This window comes from Canariomyces notabilis (genome assembly GCF_033297395.1).
Source record: "Canariomyces notabilis strain CBS 508.74 unplaced genomic scaffold N656scaffold_20, whole genome shotgun sequence".
In the NCBI taxonomy this organism is placed as follows: Eukaryota; Fungi; Ascomycota; class Sordariomycetes; order Sordariales; family Chaetomiaceae; genus Canariomyces; species Canariomyces notabilis.
This window is the reverse complement of record NW_027041842.1, coordinates 193,763-211,727: the sequence shown is the minus strand read 5'-3', so window position 1 is coordinate 211,727 and position 17,965 is coordinate 193,763. Positions and strand designations below refer to the sequence as shown.

Here is a 17,965-nt window from a genome sequence, read left to right as displayed (position 1 = left end):
CATCAAGAACTACCCTAAGCCGTAGCAACCTCACGCTGCAGCAGCTTACCCGTAGCGCCCATTGTCTCAATCAACCGCCCACGAATGTGGTCTCCAACAACCGTCTCAACTCCAGACCCATCAAGGGCCTTGGCATTCAACTTCAGATTGCCATTGAGAAAAAACGCAACACTGTAGCGGTGCTTGTCGCGGTTGGTCAGCACGCGGTGGCGGGCGCTGCGGTAGTACCCGCCCGTGTACTTTTGCATCATGTCCCCCATGTTGACCACAAAGGCGTCCTCGACCACGGGCACGGGCACCCACGACTCCGTGGGCGGGTAGTACACTTCGAGTCCCGTCGTGTTGGGCTCCTGCAGGATGATGGACACGCAGCCAAAGTCGGTGTGGTCGGCCACTGCAACTCCCATGTTAAGCATTTGCAGTAGTATATTTTCAAAAGTTTTTATTGGGGATATTGGCCTCACCTCCAAACTGGCGGGGATCCTGCGCCTGCACAGGGCCGTAATGCAAAAAGCGCATCGGGATCGAAGGCTTCTCCAGCAGCGAGTCAAAGACATTGGGCGGGCAGCCCCATTCCTTGGGCAGGCCAAGAGCAAGCATGTCAAGGATGTTCTTGACCAGCGTGAGCATCTTGGCCTGGTACGCCATGACACGGTCTTGGAACTTTTCCTTTGGCAGGCTGGACGGCCAGAGATTGGGGCCCGTCGAGAAGGTGCCGCAGTCCGGGTCGTCTTCTGGCACTTCTCTGCCTACCATGAACGTCTGCCAGACCAATGTCAGCATTACACTAACATCAGAGCCAATTTGATTCGCACCTCCTTGGTATCCGGCAGCAGGTGCTTGTGGTGGGTCTGGATTCCCGGCGGCTCGTAGCCCCTGAAGGAACGGCCAACGGATTTGTTGATCCAGACCTCCATCTTCTTGTCCTCGGGCAGGGCAAAGAACATCTTGTTGACATCCAAGGCCTCCTCTAGGGCGTGATGTGGGATGCCGTGCCCGACGAGGTTGAAGAAGCCGTAGGTGTGGCAGGCATTGCTCACGGCCTCGACAACGGCCAGCCGGGCCTCTTTGGATGAGGTGCGGTCTAGGAAGGCGCTAATGTCCACCGTGGGGATGGCCGCAGGCTTGGAGGTATCTGCCATGGTGGTATTGATTGTGCTGTGTATATCGTTTGAGTAAGTGGCTCGACTAGTGAGTCGTGGTTGGAGCTGATGGTTGCTGTGGACGGAAGTAGGAGGGCTTAAAGCTTCAAGTTTGCAGGGCACAGGGGGTAGGCCTATATCTATTCGGATTACCACGTCATTGGCCAGGGCTATACTTACCAGAGAAGTGGTACGACACCGGTCCCTGCGGTGAGTTTATTGAGGTGGCCAAGTACCGAATCTTGGGACCATCTTTGTTTGTCCGAAGCAGCAAAATAATAGTCGAGAATCCAATCATAATGATAACGGTTGTCTGACGGGGAAACCCGCTTCTACAAGATATTTCACTATCGTACGATATTCTAAACCACCGAATTCTGGTTCTTCTGAACGCGAAAGTTCAAGTTGGAATGGAAGGAATAGTATGGGAAGTAGCTCGATTTACAGCAGTCCGAAGCCCGCGGAAGAGATCCAGACAGAACTGCCCCAATTTACCGGACTTGCTGCTTGTACTCTGCTCGCACCTTCATGATATCAACCCGGCTTACATCCATCTTCCAAAGCCCCATTCCATAGCTTGCAGCACATCTACCACGGCTGCACACTATCCCTCCTCAAAACCCTCAACGGCCACGCCTCAGCATCCCTACAACCCTCAACGACATCCGCGCAAAAATCCGCCCCAATCTTCGGATCAATCGCCCCTATCTTACTCTTATCCCGCCACTCACCCGTAGCCCTATCATCCCCAAGCCCCGTGTTCAAAAACCCCGGCGAGAGATCAAACACCAGCACCCCATCATTTTTCAACAGCCGCGCCCACTCAGCCGCGAGCATGTTCATCCCGGCCTTGCTGACGCGGTACGCAAGCCACATGGCCGGCGGCTTGGGCCAAACGCCGGCGGGAGCAAGCGCGTAGCGTGCGCTCGTCCCGCTTGCGTGCTCGGTCAGGGATGAAAGGCCGCTGGTGATGAACAGCAGGCGGCGGGTGGAAGATGGTGAGGCGAGCAGCAGCGGCGCAAACGCCGTCGTGAACAGGTGCGTTCCCGTCACGTTGACGTCGTACGTCCGGTTCCACCCTTCGCGCGGCGTGAGTTTGCCTGAGGCGACTGATGTGTCGAGGTCGGCGCCTGGGTCGTTGGTTAGTGCGATGTTTCCTATGGTGGAACTAGTGTGGGAAGGACTTCACCGGCATTGTTGACCAGTATGTCGACTCGGCCGAACTTCTGCTGGACTTGTGAGTAGGCTGCGGCGATGGACTCGTCCGACGAGATGTCGATCGAGAGCGGCTCTGCCGTGGACATGCTCTCTGGTGAGAGCTGCTCTAGCTTGGATATAGCATCGCTTGCCCGGCCCATGTCACCCCGGCATCCGATGAGGATGTGGTAAGGGTTTGGCCGGGCGAAGAGAGATTTTGCTATCTCGAATCCTGACGCAAATGGCAGTCAGTACTCAGTAGTTAATAGTTATGTGGAGCTTGGATGCCCAATTCTCTCGTATTGACGACTCACCTAGGCCGGTGTTAGCACCGGTGATCAACACCAGGGTTTTCGAATTTACGGATGCCATTTTGGAGGATCAGTTCAGGTTACAAGCTTACAGCTTCGGATGTGCTGAGACTTGGATACCTAGTGACAAATGGAGCAACTATAGCTGCATAATAATGGAAGTAGCAATTGAATTGCTTATCTGGTATCGAATCGATGTGGTATGAGTGGCGCGTAATATCAATTCGGCGACTAAACTGCCGTGCTGCATCTGTATACTCGCCGAGGCGAATACACATACTTCTAATCCCTGGTGACTCAGCTTACGCTGCCGAATAATCCGACTCTATCTAGAGTTCTAGACTGGACAGAATACAATTAGTGCGCGTAGACTACTTCTCATTTGAAATTTGCAGAGGACTGGGACTTTGTTTGTCCAGACAGAAGATATGTAATTGCCTTCCATTAGCTGTTTGCCCAGTGGAAGATGGGATATACACATCGACCCGAACCCTCACCGTCCTCCACGGCCATTGAGGTTGGAAGCAACTCTTTTGTGCCTGATCTCGCTGGGTTACGCTTTCCAAGTAATATTCTCTTCGATCTAATCAGAGTTCATTCCATTGATTTCCAGTGTATTGCTCTGAGTCAGGGCTGGCATCGACGATAGGCGGGGAGGGTGATCCAAAGGAGGCGTTTGCCGTTTTCTTGATTGCTAGCGGAAGGCAGCATGAGGGCAGCACTTAGCTCAAAGTAGCTCAGATGCGCCGTGATTATCTAGCATTGGTCGAGATTTCCTCTTCTGTATGTGACCTGTTGGCTGCCTGCCTCTTCCCGTAAAACAGGCAATTGCAACCCCACCGTTGTCATCCTCAGCCCAATGACTGCCATATGACGTAGATGTCACAATCAAACAAAACCATCTTTTGAAGCTTCAATTCTCACGTCCCCACCGATAGAAAAGCTACTGTCTATTTTCAATCACAGCACACCATTCATCCGATACACTTGCCTACATAGCAACCCAAACAATCGAAGCACGTTACTCTCCCAGTTCACACCCCAACTCCAAAATGGCCGCTCCCGGGGCAAAGCCCATTGCCACGACCAACGAGGTGATCGAGAGCGCTGTGATCCGCGCTCCGCTCTCGTTTGTTTGGCACTTCATCAAGCTGCCCGATTTCTCCAAGTGGTGGTCCGCCATTGACAAGGCCGAGCATGTCAAGGGCACCAGCAGCGAGACCGACGTGGTTAGGTGGACCTTCAAAGACGGCAGCGTTGTCGAGGTGAAGCAAGATGAGCATAGCGTACGTCTTTCCAGCGACTTCGTCGGCAATTGAAGTGGGATGACTGATTGGATATGCCAGAACCTCGACCATTATATCACATACAGCGTCATCAACACCGAGCCCGAGCTGACCTACTCGAGCGTCGTGAGCACGATCCGCTGCTGGCCCGTCACTTCCGGCGAGTTTGAGGATAGCACCTTTGTCCGTTGGACTTCCAAGTTTGCGAGCGATGCCGACGTTGGTAGGTCACGATACGTTACCCTTAATCCATTAGGAACCGAGATGCTGACTGATGGATTCAGGCGTCCTCGAAGATGCCAAGTACAAGCGCCGGGATGCGCTGAAAGACCTTGCTGCTGCGGCTGCTCAGATGGCCAAGGAACACAACAAGTAGAGGCTCAGCTCGTTCGCCATTTCGAGCTTGCTAGCCTGTCAAACTGTGTGAACATCCTCAGAAGGCACAACGAGCCAGGAGTGGACTGAAGATGTGAGCTAAGCGGTAAACCCACACAGAGTGGTATGATGTATTACTGTGCGTTTTGAAGGCTCTGCAACCACTCGTCAAGGTGATCGTTCGCATGACTGAATCATGAACATATCATCTCATCCAGTTCTTTCTATCCTGATATCAAAGCTGCCTCTCTATCCACGGGTACCAAGCAGATGGGTAAGGCCTATGACTCCCACACAGCTGACCGGACTCGATAACCTCGAATAAGGTACCTACAGTTTCATGTCCACTCTCAGCGTGTCTGATCCATAATGTCTGCCTGTCGCATGAACAAAATTCTGCAGTCTAAGGTCTTGCAAGCATTCTACGAAGTACCTCTCTTAAGCCAGAAGCATGCGAAAACTCAAACCCCGTCTATGTAAACAACCCCTTAACCCCTCTAAGCAAGGAACCCCATCTCCCTCCACCCCCTAACAAACCCCCTCGCCAGCTCCTCACTAACCGGCCCGAGCCCCGCCATAGTCGGCGAATGCTCCCTCGACCGTGCCGTGGCCATCAACAACCCACCACAGCTCATCCTGACAAAATTGCTGTCCAAAAAATCCACCAGCATATACCCCGGATTCTTCCCCTGCGGGCCATTATCCTCTTTCCTTGGCCACTCCCTCACCCGGCGCACCCACTCGTCAAACGGGATTATCCCATTATCGTTTATGGATGAAGAGATGCCCATCTCATCCGCCAGCACGCTTAACATGTCCCGCCAGGACTGCCGGATGGGATTCTCAATGTGATACACAGGGTACATCTCATCCCCTTGATCATCAGACCGCAGAGCAATCTCCAACAGCCCTCTTGCCATAAGATCGCAAGGCGTCCAGCCCAGCGTGCCCGGCAAATCGGGCAGCGCACCAAGCGTCTGGGAGGACTTGAGCAGGAACGGGACATGCTCCATCGGGTTCCAATAATGCCTCCAACTCCCAGTAGCACTGCTGTTTGAGTTTGAGTTTGAGTTGCCAGCAATCTGCCCTAACCTAACCACCGTCCCTCTGAAAACCCCCGGAAACTTATGCACCGTGACATCCATCATCCGCTCGCAAATATACTTTGCCTCGCCGTACCCCGTCGGCAGGACACTTTCCACCGGGACACGCTCCTCTGGCACAACCGGGCGGCCGGTCCAGAGGGGGTGATGCCCGACTGTGGCGATGGAGGAGATGAATTGGAACGTGACCCTGCCGGGGGAAGTGTTTGTACTGGTTGTGCGGTTGTTGTTTTGGTTGGAAATGGCAAGGTCCCGGGCAAATCCCAACAGATTCCTCATAATCCTCAACTGCGGCTCAAACCGCTTCACAGGCCATTTCGAGTGCATCAGCCATGCATTGTGCACAATATGCGTCACGCCGGGGACATGGAGGAGGGCGCGGTACTCGGCCTCGGGCAGGCCAAGGTTTACCGGCTGGGTCAGGTCTGTTTCGTAAACATGGATTTTTGCCAATGCCTCTGCAGGCAGGCTGACGATGCCCTTCTTTTGTAGAGCCTGCAGTTGCCGGTCGCGGGGGTTTTGCTGCTTGCTGAGCCGGTTCAGGCAGATGACTTTCCCCACGTCGCTGCGCAGGGCGGCTTCGGCGACTAGATGAGTGCCTAGCCCGCCGGTGCCGCCTGTTATCAAAACGCATTTCATGCCATCACCATCAGGCCGTGGGTGAGAGGTAACTTGTGTAAGGTCCGACAAGCCCTCGTCAAACCCCTGGGTTAGATCACGCACGTACTTGGCCACGAGTTCTTCGCGTGCTGCGCAGTCGGGGGAAGCATCCGGCTTGCTCAGGCAGCCATCATGATGGCTGGTTGGGACGGGCAATCGTTCGTGTTCGCACCTGGTCAGGGGGCAAGGAGAGCGTCAGAATCTGGATTGGAATGGAAACTCGTTGTATCGAAAAGAAAAGCCTCTACACAGTAGGTACAAGTGAAAAATCTACCCCCCGGCCTGACCGTAAAAACCGAGAAACAACTTCAAGCCAAAATCCAAAAGCGTCACTTACCTACTATTCTCACTGCCATTCCCACTGGCCGCAGCCACAATGACCCTCTGGATCGCACTCTCCGGCCTCTCACCATCCGTCCAATCAACACACCCAAACCCAACACCCCTCAAATCCTTCTCCCACCTAGACTCATGCGTCAAGGCGTGTCTCCGGCCGTCCTCAAACAGCCACCACCCCTCAAACAAGCCAAAGATGAGATCGACCCAGTACGGCGTGCGCGTCATCTCCATCATGACAAGAAACCCATCATCCCGCAGCACTTTTCTTACATTCGCCGTGCTCACAGCGATCGACTTTGTCGCGTGAATGGCATTGCTGGCAATGACAAAGTGCTGCGTCCCCTCGAGGTCCTTCTCAGGCGCCTTCTCAATGTCGTGCGCCCGGAACTTCATCCAGGGGTACTGCTTCCCCCACGTCTTGCGCGCGGCCGACACAAATGATGGGGCGAGGTCTGTGAAGGTGTACTCAACAGGCACCTGCAGCCGCGCTAGAAGGGGCACGATCCGCTTGGTTGTGCCGCCCGTGCCGGCGCCCATCTCGAGGATGCGCAGGGGGTTGCGACGGCTTATGCCGTGAGGGAGTTTGCCGCTGAGCCGGGAGAAAAAGTCCTCCATCTGGGCGATCAGCACTCGGTTCAGCGGCCATTCGGCGTACCAGTGGCTGACGAGGTTGCGGCCCTGGGTGCTGCCGAAGATGAGCTTAACACCGTCCGTTTCCCCGGAAAGAACGCGGGCGAGATTCTCCCCGGCGTAGTATGTGAGCTCGTTGGCGGAATGCTGGTCGGGATGGTCTCTGTTGAGCTCATCGTAGATATCCCTGCTGCGGCGCTGCGGGAGCGGCACGGCAGTCCTGGTAATGACGCCGCTGTCGAGCTTGATGATCTGCGTTTCGGCTTCGAGCATTTCGTACAAGTACGTCACAAAACGATTATGTTCTTTGCCGTGTGGAATCCTCGTAAGCTGCTCTCCGGGGGCGGCATTCCGAAACCCAGCACCGAGAGACTCAAAAGCCTCAATCGTCAGCGCCACCGTGAGCTCATTCTGAAGCGGCAGCGACTGGGAGACGTAGCTCGTCTGCCCCATTTCAGCCACACGACCGTCGGTCAGCCTCTTCGTCTCATTGAAGGCCTCCATGACGGTTGAGAAAGGGAGTCGAAGCTCGCCCGCATCCGGCTTCAAGTCAGCCTCGTGGCCCGGGTGGTCCTCCTTGTCCGATTCCGAAGACGGGGTGCTTAGGCTGGTATTGGTTATGGCCGTGGTACTGTCTGCCGAAGACAGGATGCTGGAGGTATCGCTGTCTGAATCCCCGCTTGACTCCTCGGCCGTGATGCCCACGGCCTCGGCAACGCATTTGATCAGTCCTGGCATGTCGGTTACCACGAGAATGGCGGCTTCCGGGAGCTTCACTTTCAGCGTCGATTCGATCTCGTGCACCATCTCCATGCCGGCGAGGGAGTCGATGCCCAGGTCAGCTAGCTCGCTGTCGTCCTTGATCTTATGTACTTCTAGCCCTGAAAGATCCGCAATGATGGCTTTGACCTTCGATGTCAAGCCCTGGAGCCCTTGGTCGGCCGTCTTTTGCGTCTTGGCCTTTTTGACGGACGCCTTAGGTCGACCTGTTGACGCTATTGCCGATGGAGGCTGAGTGGATCTCGAGATGCTGTCAAGCACCGGCGGAGCAGGAACCGGCGGAGAAGCTGCTGCTGCCGTCGCCACATCCTCACCGCGTGATGCCGATTTCTTGTTGATCCATGAAGGTTCCGTTAACGATGTGAGCAGCTTCTCCATGGAAATCTTCGGTATCTTGACATAAGCAATGCCAAGTATCACCTCAACCAGCACCCCTGCCTCCGCATCAAAGACAAAGACATCCGTCAACGACAGCTGCTCAGACGGACGGTGATGCACCGCAAAGACATCAAACTTCTCAGGCCTCTTGTCGGGAGCATGCAAACGAATCCACTGATCAATCCCATTCGCAAGATAGACATGGCTTTGTCCGCGGTCCACGACACAATTAATCCAGAGACCCCCAAGCTGACAGAAAGTATCAGCTAGGTGCGGATCAAACCAGAGCTCCGGGTCCTGATTAAGCCGAAGGACATGTCCCGCCGTTTCATTGCCGCGCACAATCATTTTCTGTAGCCCGCGGAACTCGTCACCGTAGTCAACAATCTCGGAAAATAGCCGGTAGATGGTGCGGTTGCCCAGCACCTCATCGATCTCGACGCTGCCTTGAAGCAGCTCGGAGGCTCGGCCATGTCCAAACAAGCGTTCGTAACGTGCCAGCTGGCGCTTCAAGTCCGAATCGTCAAGATTGCGGAACTGGATCTTGCCGATTGTGTGCACCATTCGCTTTGTTGTGCTTTGCTTCTGGTCCTGGTACGCGGTGCTAAAGACCTCAAAGTTCCACTCGCCATCTCCCCCGTCTCGGGATTCAATGGTGACTTCAATCCATGTCGTGCGCGCCGAGTTGGCGCAGACGGGCGACTTGTATTGCACATCCTGGATCTGAGGCTGGCGATGGGTTGTGCGATACTCCGGGTGGATGCTGCAGATTGCATCCATGACGAAGCTAATCTGCAGCGTGGCGGACAGGATCGGTGCCGTCTCCATGGTAACATGGCCCGAGAGGAGATGTTTGTATTTGTCGGTTGCTGTGTTGACACGGAAGAGTGCTTGATTCTGGGCATCACCATCCTGGAACCCACAGAAGGTCAGAGGCCCTTCTGGTTGCTTTTCAGCAACCGATGCCGAGCTCTCGGTCTCGTCGCCTACCGGCCTTGGAACTACTTTGGGCGGCGCCTTGAGCTCCATCCAGTGCCGAGCGTCCGGATCAAATTGGTATGGAGGTAGGAGAAGTGGCTTGAGGCCAAGCTGGTGTCTCCTTTGTAATCCATGGTGAGCCCAGTGCTGTGTCCGGAGACCAGCCCTCCACAGTGACATGGTGACATCCGTCAGTTTGTTCCATCCATCGTCGCAGTTAGCCATGTTGACGCCATGGAATGTGTGCGTCCCGTTAACATGTGCCAGCGCTCGGGCGGCCATGGAGGTTATTGTCGAGTTGGTACCCGCTTCAAGGAAAATGCAAGGGCCGGACGAGTATCGCCGTGCCAGACGCTCGACGGCGTGGTGGAAGTAGACTGGTTTGCGCATGTGGTCCGCCACGAAGCGAGTTGTGAACTCAGGCTCTCGACTGCCCTCTTCTGTCGCGAGCTCCAGGGGTATCGCAGGCTTGCGGAAGGTTAAGCCCTCAGCGGTTCGCAGGAGGTCGTCATATATCGCATCGACCAGCACCGAATGGAATGCGTTCGTCACTTTTAGCCTCTTGGACTTCACGGTCTTGTTCTTCGCAGAAAGATCCTCGAACCGAGCAGCCACATGGTCAATCGCCGAAGTCGGTCCTGCAAGAGTAAAACTCCTCGGTCCATTAAAACAAGCAATGGTGGCAGGCTGATCCGCATGCCCGACATTGACATCAGCCAGCACCGATTTCACGTCACCAAGATCAGCTTCAACAGCCATCATGGCGCCTTTGTCGGGTCCCCAGGCGTCCCGCACAAGCGCGGCCCGGCGCGCGATCATTTTGACCGTGTCCTCCAACGAGAGTATCCCCGCGATGCAGAGCGCCGTGAGTTCACCGAAACTGTGGCCCACGAGGGAAGCCGGTCGTATACCCGAGTCAATCCAGCTCTGCGCACAGGCATACTGCATGGCGAAAAGCATCGTCTGCAAATGGACCGTGTCGGCGACTGGAGTACGCTGGAAGATGGCCGGGAAGATGCTCGGACACGCGAGAGACTGGATAACGGCGTCGACACGGTCGAGATGCTTGCGCAGAATGGCCACGCTATGGTACACTTGGGGATCGAGGCCGATGTACGAGGAGACTTGGCCTCCGAAGCACAGAATAACAGTCGGTGCCGCCGTGGCGGATGCTGAGCCGGTGGCGGAGCTGGCATTCTTGTGTGAATCAAATGCTGCCAAATTTTCATCCAGCTCTCCAAGGGAACGTGCTGTGAATATCAAGGTTGAATCCAGGGTACGGTTGGTCTGGTAGGCAAGATTGTAGGACAGACCGGCCAGAAATATGTTGCCGGCCGATCGAGCAAGATAATTTCGAAGGGCCTTGACATTGCGGGCCAATGCCTTGTTATCGAAGCCACTGATCCAGAAAGGATATTTGGCCCCCGCTGGCATCTGAAGTTTCTCAGTTCTCTTCAGATCTGGCGCCTGCAATACCACAGCGGACGCGTTGGATCCCGACGCGCCATAGTTGTTGATGAGGGCAGCGCGGAGGTCGGCATCCCATGGCTGGGGTCGCGTGGGGATGAACATCCGATCAGCGGGCGAGGCCTTGATTGCCGGATTGACTGTCTCGAAGCTGGCCTGCGGCGGCAACACGCCCTTGTCCATCATGAGCAGTACCTTGATCAGGCTGATGACCCCAGAGGTACACTCCATATGGCCGACAAGCCCCTTCACAGAGCTCACCATCAACTGCTTCCCAGATCCCCGGTTCACCTCTCCGCCGAGGGCCTTGCGGATGCTATCGTACTCGGCGGGGTCTCCCACGGCTGTCCCGGTTCCATGGGCTTCAACGACGGAAATCTGCGACGGCTTAACCTTTGCTTTGGCCATCACATTGGTGAAGAGGTCCCCGAGCGACGGTACATTGGGCACGAATATGGGAGTACAGTTTTGGTTCTGCTGGACGGCGGAAGCGGCGACGACGCCCAGGATGGGATCTCCATCCGCGACGGCTTTGCTCATCTTCTTGAGGAAGACAGCTCCGACCCCTTCGCCACGGCAGTAGCCGTCGGCCTTCATGTCAAAGGGCTTGCACTGCCCGGTCGGGCTCAAAAACGAGCCTGCTGCCAGATTCTGGAACCACTCGGCAGATGTCATGACGTGTGATCCCCCAGCGAGCGCGCCGTCGCATTCGCCCGACAGGATAGACTGGCATGCCTGATGTACCGCCACCAAAGACGAGCTACAGGCCGTGTTGATGGTGAGCGCCGGTCCAGTCCACCCAAAGAAGTGCGAGACCTTGCCCGAGATGAAGCCCTGTAGGTTGCCCGTGGCAGTGAAGGCGTTTGCGGCGTGGCTTGCCACGTTGTTGTCGTAGTCGCCCAGACACACGCCCACAAAGCAGCCGATGCGCTTTGGGCCTTCGAAATGCTGCTGGAAGTACCCGCTCTGCTCGACAGCCTGATAAGCCACTTGCAACAACTGGCGCTGCTGCGGATCCATCGAGGCGCTTTCGCGTGCGCTCTTCTTAAAAAAGCGGTGATCGAACTGGTCATGGCCCTCAATCAGATTGGCGAACCACTTACGGTTCATGTTGGCATCGGTTGAAGTGCGAAAGGGGGTATCCTCGAAGGAGAACCGAGCCGGGTCAATCTCGCGATGCTGTGATCTGCCTGCCACCAGGATATCCCAAAACTCCTCCAGGCTGTTAGCGCCAGGGACCTTGCATGACATGCCTACGACTGCGATGTCACTGTCCATCCACGTTCGCTCGGATCGTCTGTCTGCTTTGACTTTGGTCGTCTGGTCGCTTAGGTGCACCACTCGAACGTTGGGCGGGCCCCTCAACGCCAGGGACGGGGGCACACTGCGCTCGAGGCCAAAGCTGAGGACCTCGACAGCGGCACCATCTTCGCCATTGTCTTGGATGGCAGCACCAAAGGCATCAAACCATGAGGGTGGCTCAACGAGGATGGACCGGAGAGCATGAGCGTGCAGCGGCCCGTCTTTCAACAGGGCCGCACTTGCATCGTTTGATCGGGTAGGGGTGGCCAGTGAAGTGGCGTGGGGCAGTCTGAAGGCATTGTGTGCATTGCAGAAGGCGATGAGTTCGTCGACGATGGCTAAGTTGGCTGAGGAGTGGAAGCGTCCGTAGAGGCCGATCTCTGACGCACTGATGCCGGCGGCATGCAGACGGCGCGTCAAGTCAGAAATGTCGTCGGCACCGCAGGTGATGGTGGCGCGGTTGACATCGTAGTAGACCGAGACATAAGCCTGATTGTACGGAAGGTGTGTCAGAAAGGTAGATGGTAATCACTGAACAGGGGAGTAACATACCTTTCCATTCTCCTTCACGATCCTCTCCATCTCTCCCCTCCCTTCCGCCGAGCTCCACGCAGCACTGAGGGACCTCGACCGTCCCACCCCAGACACTACATCCTGACCATCAACCACCAAGCCGGCAAGCATGCCCAATCTCACGGCAGCCGCCCCATATCTCTTCAGCTCATCCTCGTTGTGTGCCCCCGACACGGCGGCGGCGGCCAACAAACCCGTGCACAAGCCCAGCGTCTCCCGTCCATGTCCATGACCAGATTCTTGTTGTCGCCTAAACTCGTCATACTGCGCCAACTGAGCCAGAACAACAAGCGGGATCAACACCGCGTTAGGCAGCGGAAATGCCGTATCCAGGGGACGGCCTGTCATGAAAGCCTCTTCGAGATCAACCAGCTGCTTCAGGGCGAGACGGGCCGTCGGTTGGTGCAGCACCCCTGAATCGGCGAGCGCGCTCAGCGCCGTCTCGCAGGCTTGCGGGAGTGTCTTGACAGCATCGTAGAGCCAGCTGTTGCTCTCGGTCTCCACCACTGTCTTGCGAAGCTGTTCGAAGCTTGACTGGTCGAATGAGAGCGCCAGGGAGCCGAAGAGCAGGATGTTCCGGGCGGCGCTGGCCCCTGTAACCTGGTCGGTCATGTTGAATCTTGGCCAGGGTCGGTCTTAGGAGTCTGATTGCTCTTTCCAGATACGTACGTACGTCTGGTTCTGGGGAGATGGGCGAGGCAAAGATAAGTTCTTGAATGTATCCCGCTGTCCCACGCTTCGCCAGGTTCGACCGGGCTCCATTCAGCCCTTGATAGTATCACAACTACTCGGCTCGCATCTCTGATAACGGCTGCTTTTTTCGGCTCGTCTTCGCAAGCACAGCCCGGGTAAGCACTCAACTGCCCCATAATCGGTATCGGACGCAATACCGCGTTGTGTATTTCGGGTATTTTCCGCCCATCCTCCGGAAGATATTCAGAATAGTCTCCGCGCCGTGACCTGATTTCCCGGAGAAGCCCGCCACATCCGGGGGGAAATAGTTCTGACGTTCCAAGATGGCCATGGAAGAAAAATACTTTAATGCGAGCGAGTTGATCGGACAAATCTCCCGCCTTCGCGCTGTAATCCGCCTCTCAAGCTGCCAGCCCGCATTCCCAGTCAGATAACCGCCATTGGCCAAACACAATGGGCAGTGTATTCCAAGACCAAGACGCAGCCGCCCCGCAGATTGCCATCGTCGGCGGCGGCATCGTCGGTGTAATCCTTGCGCTCGGGCTGGTCCGGCAAAACATGTCGGTGCGCGTCTACGAGCAGGCGGCCGGCTTCCGCGAGGTCGGCGCCGGCATCGCCTTCTCGGCCTGTGCCCGTCGATGCAGTTCGTAATAGCTCATTGCCGTAGGGGTCTCGTCCATTGGTGCTGACCAAGTGTGTCCTTTGTCACTCAGTGAAACTCATGAACCCGGCAATCGTCGAGGCTCTGAGACGTTGCGGCGCCGTGTCCGTGTCCGATGCAGATGACGAGGACGATTACCTGCGCTGGATCGACGGCTACAACCAGCATCGTGCCGATGACCCCACCTACCAGAAGCCCCTGGCTCAAATCGGCAGTGCTGGCTTCAGGGGCTGCCGACGAGACCAGTTCCTCGAAGAGCTCGCCAAGGACGTGCCGGCAGAGGTGATCTCGTTCGGCAAGCGCCTTGAAGCCCTAGAAGAGAGAGAAGATGGAAAGGTCCTGCTTACCTTCGTTGACGGCACAAAAGCCGAAGCCGATGCCGGTAATGTCCCTCGCAATTCTTCCGCACCGCCCCTCCGTGCTCCTCCCATTAACCCAACCCCAATGTAGTAATCGGCTGCGACGGCGTCAAGTCCCGCGTCCGACGCCACCTCTTCGGGCCGACACACGAATCCTCCCACGCACAATATACACACAAAGTCGCCTACCGCGGCCTCGTGGCCATGGACAAGGCAATCCAGGTCCTCGGCGAGTGGAAAGCCAACAATTTCCACCACCACGTCGGACCCGGTGCGCACCTGACGCACTACCCCGTGGCCAACCACAAGATGCTCAACGTCGTCGTCTTCCTATCCGACCCGAATCCATGGAGCGGCAGTGACCAGAGCAGCATGGTTGCCGAGGGCACCCGCGCCGAGGTTGAGGCTGCGCTGGGGGGGTGGCATCCGACGGTGCTGAGCCTGGTGCGGCTGCTGCCGGACAAGCTCGTGACGTGGGGCCTGTTCGACCTGGGTGAGTTCCCGGCCCCGACGTACACTGCGGGCCGGGTGTGTCTGGCCGGAGACGCGGCGCACGCGAGTAGCCCGCACCACGGCGCGGGGGCTTGTCTGGGAGTGAGTAGCATTGCATTCGTGGCTCCGATCTACCTGTCTTAAGGTCCTGTACTGATTGGTGTTGTCTTGCAGGTCGAGGATGCCCTCTGCCTGAGCGTGCTGTTGGGCAAGGTGCGCGAGACGGCGGCTTCTCCAGGCGGGAATCTCGACGCGGCGCTCAGAGCTGCCTTTCAGACATTCGATACGCTACGCCGGCCACGCACGCAGTGGCTCGTGAACAGCAGCAGGCGCGTCTGCGACTTGTATCACCAGTCCGAGTGGGCCGACCCCAAGCGCTGGGTCAAGGCGGGCACATGTTTTGAGGAGATCAGGGATCGCTCCTACAAGATCTGGCATTTCGACGCCGATGACATGGTGCGCCGGGCTGTCTCTATGTATAAAAGGAAGATTATAGGGAAGGCCGGAGGGCATGAGCAGGAGAACGGAGAGAAACGTGGATACGTGCTCTAAGCTGCCAACGTTAGTGGATGAGCGACTTAGCTGTTTGCTAATGTCTTGGAATCCTGCAAAACCAGCGCTGCTTCGTAGGTCGGGCCTTCCATGATCTGGCCATGCTCTGGCCATGCTCTGGCCATGCTCCATGATCTTATCGTAGCAATTACCCTCCAATGGTTGGGCACGAGCTATTAGCATGGACTGCTGTGGATGGACAAAGTATTGTTGATATTTCCAAAGTTTGCTGAAAGGAGGTTGGAGGTTTGGGAGGAAAGCGGTTGGGGGCGAAGAACCTACAGCGGGGTTCTGTTCCAAAAATAGAACTGTTCCCCGGGAAAGGCCCTGGCACCACTGAACGATCGCGGTGCGGTGTGCATCCTCGAATGGCGCAATCTCGGCAGCAGTGGCTTGTTTGCCCTGTGGCTTTACAAACGCTTTGGACGAACTCAGCCCATGACGAGCTAGGGGACGATGATGCTTGCTCCGAAGTTGAAAGAAGGTAATAATGCGAAGCGTCATCCGATCCAGCGAACAGCGAGGCATGTTCCAGTTATCAGGAAGCATCATCCGAACTCAAGAAAAGGTTACGTACCCCGTACCTTGGCGAATGCCGCAAGAGTTTGCGACTAGCCACTCGTTCTCCCTGCCACATCAGGACAACCGATCCCCATGAAATGTGGCAGCCTGAAATGCAAGGGGCCGGGAGGGATGGGACGAATCCTGCGTACCGTTCCCACGTTCCCAAGCACCCATCTGCAGATTTTTTGGGCAACGTTTGCAGTGTGCTGATGTTCAGGGCAGCTGCGCGCAACATTGTGTAGGCTGGGCTTTTCTGGTGAGCAAGTGGTTCGCGCTCAATAACTAGTGTATAGAGCCCACAGTGAGGCTTGGGATGGTGGCAGACAGCAGTTCCGGTTTTGGGGAAGCGGGGGAGGGTGCCAGACCACGACCCGCGGGCTCAGCCTCAAGAGGGACAGCCTGGACAGGGGAGTTAGCAGATCAACGACGAGGCTCGAATCCCTCCCCAAACACTCCTTTGCCCCATGCTTTTACCCATGCTGCACCGACGCGGCGACACCAACAGGCTTCAATTGAGGATTTTTTTTTCGCCATTGTCTGTTTTGTTTTGTCTGTCGTTGTCCGCCGTGTCCATCATCGCCATCACGGTAACACCGCAATCCACGCTAACTAAGAAAGCTGAAGACGGTTGGCGTGCTCGTGCCTCTTCCGTTCGGTGCCAGAGCAGGAATTGCGCGTAGGGTCCTGGGGTCGGCCCAACTTACACGTATCAGCGCGACCTACTGGTTCGCGTGCTTGACCGGCGCCCGAACACACCGAGACGACCTACCGCCGGTCCCTACGCACACCATGGTCGGGTTCAGGAGGTCAAGGGCTCTCCCGAGCGCAGCAATCGCCTTTATCCTAATCTCAGCATCGCGGGCCGCCGACACTCTCGACTTCAGCTTCTACCCCAAGGGCGCGATAAGCTGTCTGGACGATGCGGCGGAGAAATCGCTGTGCCAAAGCAGCTCGGTGGAGTTGACGAATTCCTGTTTATGCCGAAACGGCGGGGACTTTATCACGAACACGGCGGCTTGCGTGGGGCGATCGTCCCGGGACGACCTGGCAACCGTCTACGAGACGATGAGAGACGCGTGCGCGAATTCGAATACCCCAATCAACGTCAGCGAGGACGAGTTTATGGCCGCAGCGTCTGCGGTTGCGACGACCTCAACAACCTCATCACCTAGTAGCACCGGTACGGCGCCTGCTGCGCAGACGCAGACGACACCGGGGGGGACTGAGCAGGGCAGCTCGGGGCTGTCGACAGGAGCTCTGGCGGGGATAATAGTAGGCGCGGTGATTGTGAGCCTGGCGTTACTCGGAGCCCTAGCCTTCTTCCTTATCCGCCGCAGGAGGAGACAGGGCGAGGAGTCGCACCCAATGTTGCCCCAACAACAGATGGGGCACACCTCTTTGGCGCCCATGGGTGGGTATTACGCTAGCCCACCGGATACGGCTGGTTTGGCGAAGGGGGACTGGCGGCAGTCGCACATGTCCTCAGATGTCCGCGAGAGCGGCTTCAATTGGGAGTCGCCGGCTCATCTTTCGTACTCGGCAAAGTATCCACTTGCTCCGTCACCCCCGCCGCAGGAGTTAGACGCCGGTGAACAGCGCCTGCTAGGGACGGCCGAAGCGCCTGCTGAGATGGAAGGGGCGGAGCAGGGGCCTGCTGAGATGGGAGGGACGCCGGTCGTACCTCCGTCTTTGCAGCCGAGGAGTGAATGGCATCAGTCACCGAGGTGAATTATGACAGAAGCGAAGCGTTTGCTTTCGCAGCGTGACGGAAGCGGCGGTGAGAGGAGGCTGGGCGAGTTCAACGCTCAACTTGACTCGACCGAGACGACCTTCGAGTTGCAGACCAGCACGAGCACCCGGCTGTGTAGGTAATGGGACTTCCTGCTGTTAAAGAGAGGCTGCGGCGGAGTGGTTTGTATATACCTGAGTCTGGGCAGTGTTGGTTCTTGGATGCGTGGTGTTTATGGTCACGAGGTAATGGGCGCTTGAAAGATCTTTTCATCGGGGATATTTTTGTAGAGTGCCGAAATATCGAGTCTTATACGACGGGTCCTCGGGTCGACTTGGAAGTCCCGTCAAGGCCATATTCCGTTATTCCATTCCAGCCAGATGCTATCACCAAC

General features: G+C 56.5%; 6 protein-coding genes across 6 annotated transcripts; 3 read left to right on the top strand and 3 right to left on the bottom strand.

Moving 5' to 3' along the window:
- Positions 1 to 14: 14 nt before the first annotated feature.
- On the bottom strand, positions 15 to 1,142 carry N656DRAFT_791196 (Clavaminate synthase-like protein; the record flags this gene model as incomplete). The annotated part of the gene is made up of 3 exons (XM_064816947.1): positions 15 to 394; positions 465 to 762; positions 816 to 1,142. 3 exons carry the CDS (start codon positions 1,140 to 1,142, stop codon positions 15 to 17), a joined length of 1,005 nt encoding a protein of 334 aa, XP_064667839.1.
- Positions 1,143 to 1,654: 512 nt separating this feature from the next.
- Positions 1,655 to 2,762, bottom strand: N656DRAFT_838499 (NAD(P)-binding protein). Its single transcript, XM_064818863.1, has 3 exons — positions 2,654 to 2,762; positions 2,332 to 2,571; positions 1,655 to 2,272 (listed from the first exon to the last, which is right to left on the bottom strand). The coding sequence occupies exons 1-3, from the start codon at positions 2,709 to 2,711 to the stop codon at positions 1,731 to 1,733; spliced, it is 840 nt and encodes a 279-aa protein (XP_064667838.1). The 5' UTR covers positions 2,712 to 2,762; the 3' UTR covers positions 1,655 to 1,730.
- Positions 2,763 to 3,496: 734 nt separating this feature from the next.
- N656DRAFT_781895 (Bet v1-like protein) lies at positions 3,497 to 4,653 on the top strand. Its single transcript, XM_064815664.1, has 3 exons — positions 3,497 to 3,936; positions 3,997 to 4,159; positions 4,221 to 4,653. Exons 1-3 carry the CDS (start codon positions 3,703 to 3,705, stop codon positions 4,310 to 4,312), a joined length of 489 nt encoding a protein of 162 aa, XP_064667837.1. The 5' UTR covers positions 3,497 to 3,702; the 3' UTR covers positions 4,313 to 4,653.
- Positions 4,654 to 4,808: 155 nt separating this feature from the next.
- N656DRAFT_800164 (methylorcinaldehyde synthase) lies at positions 4,809 to 13,133 on the bottom strand (the record flags this gene model as incomplete). Its single annotated transcript, XM_064817975.1, has 3 exons — positions 4,809 to 6,246; positions 6,412 to 12,437; positions 12,501 to 13,133. The coding sequence occupies 3 exons, from the start codon at positions 13,131 to 13,133 to the stop codon at positions 4,809 to 4,811; spliced, it is 8,097 nt and encodes a 2,698-aa protein (XP_064667836.1).
- A 534-nt stretch (positions 13,134 to 13,667) lies between these two features.
- Positions 13,668 to 15,278, top strand: N656DRAFT_714347 (FAD/NAD(P)-binding domain-containing protein; the record flags this gene model as incomplete). The annotated part of the gene is made up of 4 exons (XM_064811962.1): positions 13,668 to 13,857; positions 13,928 to 14,257; positions 14,326 to 14,828; positions 14,901 to 15,278. The coding sequence occupies 4 exons, from the start codon at positions 13,668 to 13,670 to the stop codon at positions 15,276 to 15,278; spliced, it is 1,401 nt and encodes a 466-aa protein (XP_064667835.1).
- Positions 15,279 to 16,135: 857 nt separating this feature from the next.
- On the top strand, positions 16,136 to 17,605 carry N656DRAFT_286217 (uncharacterized protein). The gene has a single exon (XM_064809129.1). It carries the CDS (start codon positions 16,632 to 16,634, stop codon positions 17,568 to 17,570), a length of 939 nt encoding a protein of 312 aa, XP_064667834.1. The 5' UTR covers positions 16,136 to 16,631; the 3' UTR covers positions 17,571 to 17,605.
- Positions 17,606 to 17,965: the final 360 nt, after the last annotated feature.

Coding starts and splice junctions, on each gene's coding strand:
- N656DRAFT_838499 (XM_064818863.1), bottom strand. CDS start 2,711: ATGGCATCCGTAAATTCGAAAACCCTGGTGTTGATCACCGGTGCTAAC. Junction 2,572..2,653: donor CGGTGCTAACACCGGCCTAG/GTGAGTCGTCAA, acceptor CATTTGCGTCAG/GATTCGAGATAGCAAAATCT. Junction 2,273..2,331: donor CATACTGGTCAACAATGCCG/GTGAAGTCCTTC, acceptor CCAACGACCCAG/GCGCCGACCTCGACACATCA.
- N656DRAFT_781895 (XM_064815664.1), top strand. CDS start 3,703: ATGGCCGCTCCCGGGGCAAAGCCCATTGCCACGACCAACGAGGTGATC. Junction 3,937..3,996: donor TGAAGCAAGATGAGCATAGC/GTACGTCTTTCC, acceptor TGGATATGCCAG/AACCTCGACCATTATATCAC. Junction 4,160..4,220: donor TGCGAGCGATGCCGACGTTG/GTAGGTCACGAT, acceptor TGATGGATTCAG/GCGTCCTCGAAGATGCCAAG.
- N656DRAFT_286217 (XM_064809129.1), top strand. CDS start 16,632: ATGGTCGGGTTCAGGAGGTCAAGGGCTCTCCCGAGCGCAGCAATCGCC.